Source organism: Corythoichthys intestinalis, chromosome 4 (genome assembly GCF_030265065.1).
Source record: "Corythoichthys intestinalis isolate RoL2023-P3 chromosome 4, ASM3026506v1, whole genome shotgun sequence".
In the NCBI taxonomy this organism is placed as follows: domain Eukaryota; kingdom Metazoa; phylum Chordata; class Actinopteri; order Syngnathiformes; family Syngnathidae; genus Corythoichthys; species Corythoichthys intestinalis.
The window spans coordinates 43,595,466-43,607,369 of record NC_080398.1 but is presented as its reverse complement, the minus strand read 5'-3'; the positions used below and the strand labels follow the sequence as shown (position 1 = coordinate 43,607,369).

The following is an 11,904-nucleotide window of genomic DNA, read 5'->3' as shown; positions in this document are numbered from 1 at the left end:
ACAGTCCTGTATATATACACAGGATTGTCTCAAAAAATTAGAATATTGTATATTCTAATTTTCTGAGACAGTCCAGTATATATTTCCTTTCAAGACTAACTGTAGAGAAAACATACTTTTTTGGCCTAATTAGTGGCATCAATTCACTTATTGCTTGCACTTTTATACATCAAGCTTTATAGGAAGAAACTTCCAAAATGAATGTCATATTTTAATATAGATAACACCGAAAGTCACTTCTTAAGTATGTACTGGTAATTACAAAACTAAGAAGTACATTATACAGATACCATATGTTGTAAATTTCTTCATAACGATTAGTAATTCCAAAGTTATTCATTTGTAGTCTTCTGTTTATGTCATGTGTTCTCTCAGGCTCTTTGGCATAGCGCTCGACAAGCATAAATGAATAAATAGAAACACAAACCCACTTATGAAGAACTTTATCCTCTAGTTAAAAAGGCATAATAACAAAACAACACAAAAGCAACAAGATACCCACAGACACATTTCCATGGAGATAAAACAACTCAATTGGTCCATTTGGAGCCGTGGTAGGCTATCAGTCAACCGCCAGGTGAATTTACCTGGTGAAGGAGCGGACGTGTCGTCCCCTCCCGCCTCCGCTCCCTCCCCCGCCGCTAAACTTGCTCACTTGGGAGCCTCTCCCTCCACCACCGCCGCCTCCACCGCCCACGTTTCCGCCTCCTCCCCCTCCTCCGCTGAGCCACGACAGCCCGGTGCCACCACGGCCTCGTGGCACACGATCACGCGGAGCCAGGCGATATGCATCTGGGAAGTTAGAATGAGAGGAAGTTTACAAATTTAACCAGCATGCACAGTGTCCAGTTGTCTATGCATATATGTCCATCCTTACTGGCAGGAAGTTGTCGTGAGGGCAGCGGTCCTCGTGTGAAGTTGCTCTGGCCTCCCCGAGGTTCACTGTAGGTTCCTCTGTGAGTGACTGCTGGGACTTGTGCGCTCCATGATGAACCTCGACCTCCTTCCCTGCGAGGGTAGTTACCTGGGGAAAAAAGATGCTTTTATCTCCCTCTGTTGGACAACTCGGGATATTGAAAATTATAAAAACTACATGGTTGCAGAATTCCGATTCAACATCAAACTGTAAATGTTTTCAAACACAAACCCAACCATTGTCACAGCTTAATCCCTCTTTTTCTCTAAAACAAAACAATGTGTTAGATGAACCAATATTTAATATTTGTAACTAACGGTGAAACTTGCAGTGTTAAGTGTTAATTCAAAATATTGTAGCCGTTGCCACACATCCTGATTAATGCATGATAGTCGTTCATATAAATGCCTCGTCTCTCGTCCTGCACAGGACTGAGCAGACCACTTATATTTCCCCCCCGTTGCTGCACCAGAAACCAATTCGCTTAAGTGCTCGCTGCATTGAATGCAGATACATGTAGCCTAGGCAATGTCAAAGTGCTGTTTCACCTCATCAGCTGATATTCTGTCAACTCAACTTGTAGGCGCCAAAGTTATCATTCATTTGTCAGTCAAATTGGACTGGAGGTCTATCGCCGTGATTGGCCGCCAGTGAGTAGATTATTTTTAAATGTTGGCGTCAATGGGTTAAGAATAGCACTTTCTAAATTTGCATTTATTTACACTTAAAGCTCTATTTTAATGTTTTGTGGCACTGCACTGTTTGCAAGAGGGATGCAATGACAAAATAAAAATCTAAACCTTATTTCCTATTCTTTTACACATAGGTCGCTATAACATTACAGTCAGTCATAAGCTGTGTTGTAATGAACAACGCACATTAGAATCACTCTACTACAATTGTTAACATGTTGAAAATTGCATTGCTGTGGGGAGAATGCTAGAGTTGTCTGTTGCGATTTTTCTTTCTTCACTAAATGCCACAAAGCGCTCTCATTTCTGCCACAGTTGAATAATCATATTATGTTGTTGCGACTTTCAGCTTGCTATCATGTAATTGACATCGTTATGTGGTATGCCCGTCCTAAAACAAACCACTAAATGCCTGCCGGTACCAAAACCATTTTCTGTCTCTGTGTCAGGACAAGATGATACTTTTCAGTTTACCCGTGACCCCAATGAGGGTAAGCAGTATAAAAATATGGATGGATGGTAGCATTAATAGACCATAATACAAAAGCAATAGACTTGTGACTAATGTTTAGTCAAATTACGTTAACTCATTAACTGCCACTGACAGTGATATACAGTATATAAAATCAATTATACTTGAGATTGCTGGCTTTGAATGATCCCGTTTCAGTGCCATTGTCACTGTGAATGGTGACTAATCACTTAATTTATGAAATAATAATAAGGCTGTTAAAACACCTGGAAGTGGACGGGTGGGCTGTTTTGTGTTTGTTTTGTTTGTTTTCTGTTTACTTTTAGGATTATTTTGTGATTTTTCATTTGTCTATGTACATTAAAAAAAATTGAATAAAATATATTTGAAAGAAAAAAACAGCTGGAAGGTTATTTGTTCTGTTTCCTCAGTTTCAGTGTTGTAAGTGGTAATATGCAAAAATCACTGTGTGATCAATGTAAGAACAGTTCATTTTTAAACCAACTCTGGTTTGTCTATCACCACCAATGGCAGCCAATAAATTTAAACGAAACAATGTGCATGGGCTTACCAGAGAGTAATACACTTTTAGGCTGTGGTGGAGTGAAAAAGCGAGTCTGATTATGGAAGGTGGCTCTTCCTCTGTTGCCTGTGAAAAGTCCTCTTGTGGGGAGCTTGGGGGAACTCTTCAGAGGTCGTTTAGGAGGCAAAAGTCCAATGGGTGTGGTAATGTCTTTGAACTCAGCTGCCACAAAGTCATCCACATGCATACTGGGAGGACGGGAAGTGTTCTGTTTGCGCTGACGGAAGATGTCATGGGGTCTGCAGAAATTCTGTCCTAAGCCCCCTCGACCTCCCCTACCACGCGGAGCTGCCATAATGTGTGCTCTCTTCGCAGGTTCCACGTAGTCGGATTTACCACTGTAAACATATTATGGTCAATGTTAAGTCTGTGAAAACTGTTCAACGCAGCAGAGAATACATGTGCTACCTGGATGTAATGAAGGTCTCGTGCTTGTGTCTCCCTAGTCTGAAGCCTTTTTGAGCCTTGGCGTGACCAGGCGAGGAGGGCTCCGACAGGAAGGAGCGCTCCAGTTCTGACTTCAGGTCCAGTTCTGGACAACATTCCTGGGCCAAACCCACCAAATCTACCTTCACCTATAACGAGGAGACACAATATTTCTGTTCATTTTCACACACATTAACATTAATGACTCCCATCTTGTGGAATAGCATTTACGGTAATTACTCGGCCTGTCAGTAAAGGTCGTTGGCATAGATGATGAACAAAAGTAACTTTTGGCAGTAAATAATTTACAATTAAGTATAATAAAATTTCATAATTTCCCGCGGCAGAAATGATGATCTCTCATGGAAAGTGAATTGGGAATCATTGTGGGAGAGAATGTGGAGAACTCACCATGTCCAGTTCAGTCTCTATATCATCAGTTTGGAAAGGAGAAAACCAAAGAGCCTTGATTTGCTCATCAAGAGCTTCGGAAAGAATAAAAACGGTCCTGTGAATAATAAAAAAAGGGACAGTAAATTTGTTTGGTCAGGTTTAATTTGAATAAAAATTTACCGTGCGAGACGCAAGCATTCCTGCATTGTAACATTTGTGAGTATTGTCAGCAGCTGTACCTGTGGTTAAACTGAATTGCAAGAGTCTCAGGAGCTGGAAGAGTGGGTTCAACGTCAACTGCAGGAGGCTCATCTGCAGCAGTGTCCACCGTTTGTCGCAAGACAGTTACGCTCTCTAACAGGGTCTCCAGTGTATCATCCTCCTTACAGAGTTTCTAAAAGGAAAACAACAAATAAACACACTTCGATACAAATTAACATCAACACCTGTTCTTTTTTAATGTTATTATGACAGGTACCTTGATTTGTTTCTCAAATGTTGAAAGAGGATGAGAGTCAGACTTTTCCCATTGCAAGAGAGTCTTTATCTCAGATGCACTGAGCAACCGTTGAGGAGAAACAAAGGATGACTCCTCGACAGAAACCTGACCCTCCTCATGACACTGGAATAATAAACATACTCAAAATGATTTCTAACCAAGTAATTTATGTCTGGACAAAAAGTAGAAAATACATATAAAGAGGTACATCGACATACGATGCTTTCGACATCCAAAGTAAAATTTTAATCGCCATTTGTCTGTCTCAAAATATGACGACATGCCCGAAACACGCCGATTTATGACAGCGTCGCAATTTCATTGTTTTCCCGCAAGACGGACGCACGGCAGATTTTCTTGTGAAAGAAATCAACACGGGTCCCAAGAAGGTTAATGCAGGTGGTGAAAAAAGGTGACATTTACCAATGAAGTTAAGAAGGAAATGATAGAAAAAAAATATGAGCGTGGTGTTCGTGTCAGTGAACTGGCTCGACATTACGGCTGAAATATGTCCACGATCTCGAGGACCACTCTCATTATTATTATTATTTGATTGTAACATTGGCAAGGAAGTCGCCAGCTTGGTAAGGTTTTTAATCATTTATTTCAGAACTTGTGCAACACATCACGGCTATTGTCCGCCGTAGCCGACGGCAACAACAACAGAACATGAAAAGACGAAGTAAAAACTTCCCACTCTTCCCACCTCTGTCACTCTCTCGTCAGTCACAGTGCGTTCAAAAACAGCACACAAAACACAACCACCACGTTAGAACCCAATTCGTTAAATTATCATTAGAGGTGGGAGTCTTGGGGCAACTTACAATTCGATGACAATTCGATTATAAATTGATTACTGATGACACCCCCCCCATTAGCTACTTTTAATGTTTCGTACATTAGTTACAAAAATTGTACAAAAATCCTCTCAGGCTTAAATAAACTATTATTTCAGTATCAAGTTAACAGTTCAAAACAGGAAATAAAATACTCAAGTCCCCATTCTTTATCAGCAGTTTTAAAATGCATTCAATTAATTTAATGTTGTGAATCAAACGTTAAAGTTAAAATTGCTCCCATTATTCCATAATTTCCCTTCTGTCTACTTCCAACATGTGAAAGTGTTTCATTATTTAAACATAGATTCAAGTCAAGATTTTGCCGATTTAGGAGTGTTTTAGATAAAAAGGTAATTAGGTTCCGTCGGAAGGTTATCTACAATAGGCTTCCTGAGAAGTTTACCACTATAAGATGGCGGCTGTTTACTAACGCCGGCGAGTCTGTCGTTTCGCATCTAGTTTGATAAACATGTGCTAACGCCGTAGTCTGTCATTTCACATCTAGTTTTATATACATGTGCACACGCCGCCAAGTCTGTCCATTAGCATCTAATTGTAACATGTGATATCTACCGTAGCATTATGTGGGCGTAGTTTGTAGCGGCTGTCGGCCGCAGTCAGGTATTATTGGTTTTTTATCTAGTGGCATGAGTTGAGCATGATGTTTACTCTCGGTCCTTTCCTCATTGCATCCCGAAGACTGCGCTGACTGTGTTTTAGTTCCGCTTTACTTGGCATATTTCAATCACTGGAATTTGGATGTTTGTGAATCGCTCTTGAATCTTCCACGGCTGAATCGCGAATAATCTAAGAATCGGAAACTTCGCGCACCTCTAATTATTATCATTATTGCAATATGTATTTATAACTTATTTGCTTTGCTATATGTAATAGCCATTTGTAATTGTACAAGCAGTCTTTATTAAGGCTTCAGTGTAGGTTTTTGGGCTGTGGAACGAATTAATCGAATTCTAATGTATTCTTATGGGAAAATCCCGCTCACCAAATGACCATTTCGACTTACAAACCAGGTCCTGGAACAAATTAAATTCGTATGTAGAGGTACCACTGTACTACTCGAAAAGGTTTAGTAATACTGGGGCAAGTATTCACAGTATTTGAAAAGTTACGGACTAAAGACAAATATTGAGGGCAACTATAGGCAAAAAAAACTTTTGGGGTCTGTAGCTATATCCAAGGGATGTACTGGATACAAATTGATCCTTGGATTCATTATTTTTTGTCTCAGGCCTGTTTTATTAGATTAATTAATTGCATAATTAAAATTGTTACTCTGCCATTATTCGTATTACCGGTATATGTTATTTATACGGATCATAATGAAATTTGCTAAGGTATAATCTAGTGATGTATACGCATCCATTCTCAATTTACGGTTACCAATACATTAAGCATAATGTAAGACACACATTTCCCGAATAATATTGATTATTTGAAATATTCAAATTTAATTTTAATTGTTTGGTCATTAAGTGGGTGAAACAAGAGAAAAATGGCATTTTAGGGGGTCTATCAGACCAATTCGGTATTTTAACAAACATTTTCAAGCATTCTTATGTTTTTGTTTTTTTGATTTTGTCTCAAAACTAGTAGATTAACTCATAAACTATGTTTTAATATTTAGTATGTCGATTAAATAAAATCTGAAGGGTAGAACGTAAAATTTTCTACAATTCTTAGATGTCCCATTAAATTGCTACCTTCTTTTCCTTGGAACATTTTGGCCTACTGCACTAACTTATTTTAATGTTAACCATGATGGAGGTACTCAGAGAGTCAAGAATTCCTTATGGTGGTACTTGCTATAAAAAGTAGGAGAACCACTAATATAGTGCAGATAAGGTTCATCTTAAAGTTTCACCCAAAAGTCAAATATCCCAACAAAACTCACCACTGGTTCTGCGTTCATAATCTGTCGAAGAAAATCCAACAAAGGGGACAGGAGGTCTGCAGAATCCTTGTTGAAGGGAAATGACAATCTCTTCAGAAGTGAGAATAAACTTGCACTGTGTTTCTTCAGAGCTCTGAAACATTGTACCACATTGAAATAATGTTAAATCGTAGCGAACGGGCTTGTAAAAAAAATTATTACCGTATTTTCCGGACTATAAGTCGTAGTTTTTTTTCATAGTTTGGCTGGGGGTGCGACTTATACTCAGGAGCGATTTATGTGTGAAATTATTAACACATTATTATATCATTTCAAGTGTTATTTTGGTGTTTTGGAGTGACACTGATGGTTTGGTAAACTTGTTAGCATGTTCTTTATGCTATAGTTATCTGAATAACTTAATAGCTATGGCCACGTTCGTGTTTTGCCTTTGGCAATGTGTGTTGAATTGTATTATTGACTTTTTTATATTGAAATGCATGCTTTTAGTTTGTGGCGCTTTCACGCCTGCATGGGGGCGCACTCGCACTTGTTTACGCAAAGAAGAGCGCTCTTACGCCACAAGAGGATGGACAGCTACGCAGCTCTCAGTGAGTGGGCGAGCTAGCAAGAGAGAAACAAGGCTGCAAACCTACGTTCATTGTTTATGCTTGTAAAATATATGTACAGAGGCAAAGCCTGTGTGTATCACCTTTTCTGTTGTTGTTGTGTGTTTTCCACCCGCGATCAGACAATTAGAGCCAGTTGTGTGGTTGTTTGAACTATGTGCTAATGCTAGCGAACGCATGCTAACCGTTTGTATTTTGCTGTAATAGCACCTAATTATCATTTATTTACATTGATGTGAACCTGTTTGGTATCGAGGACGAAATTGATTCAGCAAATTATATGGATGTCCAGCATCGTCATTTGGGAGTTTAGCTCGCTGTATAGCCAGGACCGAGCCGTAGCGTCCTGGTGAGGACAGTGTATTCACATTTCGTTTTTCATGAGTCATGTAACAGCATACTGTATACTTCTTCAGCATGTTGTTCTCTATTGTATTTTTATATTAAATTGCCTTTTAAGATGACATATCTGTTCTATATGTTGGATTTTATCAAGTAAATTTCCCCCAAAAATATGACTTATACTCGACGTATATATGTTTTTTTCCTCTTCGTTGTGCATTTTATGGCTGGTGCGACTTATACTCAGGTGCGACCTGTAGTCCGAAAAATACGGTATACAGTAAATTCGAATGGGTAACTTTAGGGAAAAAAAAGAGATTTGTATTTACACTTTGAGGTGGTAAAGTCCATAGTCGTGCTCTGTGAGGAATGTTAGAGTCCTAATACAGGTGAGAAGGAGAGGGGCACTGCTGTCCCTATACCCCAAAACCTCCATCAAAGAGTTGCAAATGGATGACATCATTTCTCGGCTGGGAAGCGCGTTGGCCAGCTGTTCTACCTCTGACATGCAGCTTTCACCCCCTTGAGATAATACCAGTGAAATGTCCTGAAAAATATTCAAAGAGGTATTATGTCTTTTTAGACGAATTTGTTTTTCTGGTGAATATCATATACCGCTTAAAATAAAGCATTAGTTTCAGTCCTAGAAGGAATACCTTTGTTTTTGACAAACACTTGTGCATACTACGTTATTATACCTCAACTTATTCACTGCAATTGACAGATTTGGTTCATGTAGAACTTGAAATTAACTTACCTGGTCACACAGTGACTGTATTATTGTTCCCATGAGTTCGCTGCATTGCTGTTGCTGTAACAAGGAGTTGGCTGTCGGTACCAGGAGTGGCAACAGCAAGGGGAAGAGTTCTGCCAACTGTTCTTCTCCAGACACCGACCCAGACAGCAGGTGCAGCATAGCACATTTACAAGCTCTTTGTGATACCAGCGCATCAGTCAAAGAAAGCAGTCGCAAGACTTGGGCCCAGCATGTTCCTTTGCCTTCCACCCTGCAAGAGGAACATTTTGTCTTTTTTGTGTCAATTTAAAGAATAATAAAAATAGCCATAGTACACATTGGTGTCCATCACTTACGGTTGTAGTTCCTCCATGAGCAACTCTAGTAAGGTCTTCATGATGAGTGTTGCAGTGGGTGAAGACAGGTCAGCCAGTTGAAGACAAACTCTCCTGAGAATGGCCAAGAGTGGAGGGCAGCTGGTGGCGCAAACACACCGCAAAGCCTCGGAAAACACTTTCCACTGTGCTCGTATATGCATGCTCCACAATTTCCTTGTGTTTAAGGCCACTGCGACGTCTTGTACTGCCAACACCTGTGGAACCAACGACATGAATATGTAACAGGGTTTCTTCAGCTCAAGGCTAATTAAATTCAAGACTTTTTAATGCTGCCTGAAATTAAATTGATCACTAACTCGACACCAAACCAAAAATGAAAATAAAAGAAAAACATCACGGGATGTCAAGTAGTGTGGTCCAGTCATTGCTGAAAGTCAACAACTGCATGACATGTCGAAGTAGTCACGTCAACAACACATTGAATCAGGAAGTGACATCACTTAATTGCATCTTTTATTCTTACCCCAAATTTTTAAAAAAATCCTGCAAAAGACCTGCAAAGTCTACATTCTTGTTGAATTTCATCATTTTGACAGTGCCATTGTTTACACTTGCGTGAAATCTCTCTATTGAGATCGGTGCCATATTCCTCCCAGAAATCATAAATGGGATGAGTTTAAAAGTATGCATATTTAACCCGTAAAAAATATTTGATTAAATACCTAATTGTACTTATGTGTCCACATTATTGAGACTTGAAAATTTAAGACATGTAATGCACATTAAGGCCTTATTTTTTAAAATAAAGAATTCAAGGCCCATCAAAACTTTTCAAGGATCCGGAGGAACCCTGTGTAAAAATTAAAAAGACAAATCAGAGTTGATGATGTCAAGTTGAAATACCTGAGTGCTTTGCATTGGAAGGGGCAGCGGCAGGAGCTCAGACAATAGCGTAAGACCAGAAAAGAGCCCTTCAGGGGCCTTGAGTAATGATACTAAAACCTCTTTTAGCATCAGTGACCACGTGTTACTGGCCAGAGTTTCCTCTGTATGTGTCACCTGTAAGAGACATAAAGTTGACTCACATATTCCGTATTAAAGAGGGAACACTTTTCCCGGTCAAACCTTACCTCTTCGTTGACACCGTGTGTAAAAGTGAGCAATACATCAACAATAAGAGCCTGTACTCTGGATTCTTCCCCATCAAGTCGTCCCGATGCAGGGATGGAACAAACTATCATGTGGAGCATGACCAAAATGTTGGCCACGCGAGTGTCCCTGAACTGGAAAGTGCCTCCGCGGAGCAGCTCCGTTAGCATGGTGCGCAACAACCGCAGCGTGCTAATGCTCACATGGAAGATCATACAGCGCTGAGGCGTTGGGCCCATGTTTCCATGCAAGCGCCACGGCTGCAAAAGAACACTGCATAACTTCTGCAAGACGCGTACGCATGTATCCAAGCCCTCGCCGGAGAACAGCTGAACACAGGCAAGACTCCACTTCAGGTCCCTTTGCTGACCTAGGGAGACAATGGTGAGTGAGAACTGCGTTCTTTTTTTATTTGGCAAGAATTTTTTTTTTTTCTAGAGTCTAGGACAGAGTTGTTCTTAAACAATTTATAGCAAGTACCACCATTAGGGTCAACATTCACTTATTGGCTGCATTTGACATCATCAAATCCATTTTGACTGGTAGAGGCTAGCAGCGAATGATCAGCACGGGGGCTACTATCTATGGTACGTCAGAGATGGAAAAACTAGTATTGGACTTTCTGTTAAGTATTTACCTCCAACAGGAGGCAGGGGGCAGGCAATGTAGCAGATCACTCTGAGAGCAGTGACCAACCCAGTTCCCTCAGGAGTCAACACGTTTTCCACATTCTGAACACACGAAATAGAACAGAGTAAATTGGAATATGGCATCACTTTAACACAGGCTCGACTTTAACATGTAACTGTGTAGGCAATTGTTTGAGCAGTCCTGACATGTCAGCAGCATCCTGCATACCAGTGGGGTGTACAGTATAGCAATGACACTTGTGTTTGTTGTTATTACTCCTGTAGATGTAAATTTAATTACACAAGCTATATGGCTTGGACAATGCTTGTTGCATGTTTAGTCTTTTTTACAGTCTAAGCCATATGTGTCAAACTGACCAGGGCAGGATCTGACCCACCACACCATTTTGTGTGGCCCATGAAAGCAAATCATGTGCATCAACTTCACGTTTCTTGCAATGTTGCGAGCATTTTTTTGGTACCAATTTGCCTTTACAAATAGACTAGTTTTTGAACAGAACTTTGTTACTGGCTTCAAAACCAGGTAACAGAGAGATGATTTTTTTTTTAAATTAAAAACAGGTTTCATGTCTCCAGACTGCTTCTAAATGGGAGCATTTTGCCATTAAAATTTGAAACAATGGAATACAATCTTTCATCCACTCACACCTGTGTGAAGACTATTTTTGCTGATTTTTTCTTTTTCTTTTTGAAACCGTTATAATGTTTGCAAGGTGTTTTATTGCTGAAAAACATCTGCTCCTCACTTAAAACCGGTTTTTGGCAAAATACATGCTACAATACAAGCTGCTAGTGAAAATGAGTGGCAATATGAATATTTACTTGTGACAATAACATACTGTATAAAGTTAGGGACTACAGTGCTTCCAGTATAAAAAATAGTTCATCTGGAACTCTGGCTATCATTTGTTGGGCATATGCACATATCGTATTCGAAAAATGTTGGGTCACCATCCAAATTGTGAAAACATATTTGGCACATCAAGGGCCAAGACAGTTGAACAGTTAGAGGCCTGTATTAGACAATACTTTTAAATTAAAATTAGTCATTTTCGCAGTTTAAATTTTCAATCTGACATCCATATTCGATTTTGAATAAAAGTATTGAAATTCAACACCTCCACGTCATTGCATTGAGTTTTTAGTCAAAATTTGCATAGCGTCCCGTCTCCAAACATTTGGAATCCAATTTGTAATAATACGAGGCCATGAGGCATTTATATGGCTTAGCAGATAAAATAGACCTTCGAAGGAAACCATAGTTACAATGTAGCCCAAAACAGAGAAGAGTTTGACTCCCCTGATATAAGTCGTAAATGTTTTGATATGGCGGAAAACACAGACAAGAC

At 39.7% G+C, this 11,904-nt stretch overlaps 1 protein-coding gene across 2 annotated transcripts in view; it reads right to left on the bottom strand.

Moving 5' to 3' along the window:
* Nucleotides 1-153: 153 nt before the first annotated feature.
* Nucleotides 154-11,904, bottom strand: part of virma (vir like m6A methyltransferase associated) — a 29,120-nt gene continuing 17,369 nt past the window's right edge. The window contains exons 14-27 of one of the 2 annotated variants that reach the window (XM_057835466.1): nt 10,543-10,636; nt 9,887-10,275; nt 9,660-9,815; nt 8,775-9,010; nt 8,440-8,689; nt 8,012-8,229; nt 6,733-6,865; nt 3,961-4,104; nt 3,722-3,876; nt 3,501-3,597; nt 3,072-3,238; nt 2,652-3,001; nt 878-1,024; nt 154-792 (exon numbers count right to left, since the gene is read on the bottom strand). In XM_057835466.1, coding sequence (XP_057691449.1) covers nt 584-792; nt 878-1,024; nt 2,652-3,001; nt 3,072-3,238; nt 3,501-3,597; nt 3,722-3,876; nt 3,961-4,104; nt 6,733-6,865; nt 8,012-8,229; nt 8,440-8,689; nt 8,775-9,010; nt 9,660-9,815; nt 9,887-10,275; nt 10,543-10,636 — 2,745 coding nt within the window. In that variant the 3' untranslated portion in view covers nt 154-583. The remainder of the gene's footprint in view (nt 793-877; nt 1,025-2,651; nt 3,002-3,071; nt 3,239-3,500; nt 3,598-3,721; nt 3,877-3,960; nt 4,105-6,732; nt 6,866-8,011; nt 8,230-8,439; nt 8,690-8,774; nt 9,011-9,659; nt 9,816-9,886; nt 10,276-10,542; nt 10,637-11,904) is intronic. The other variant, XM_057835467.1, reaches the window with a different exon arrangement.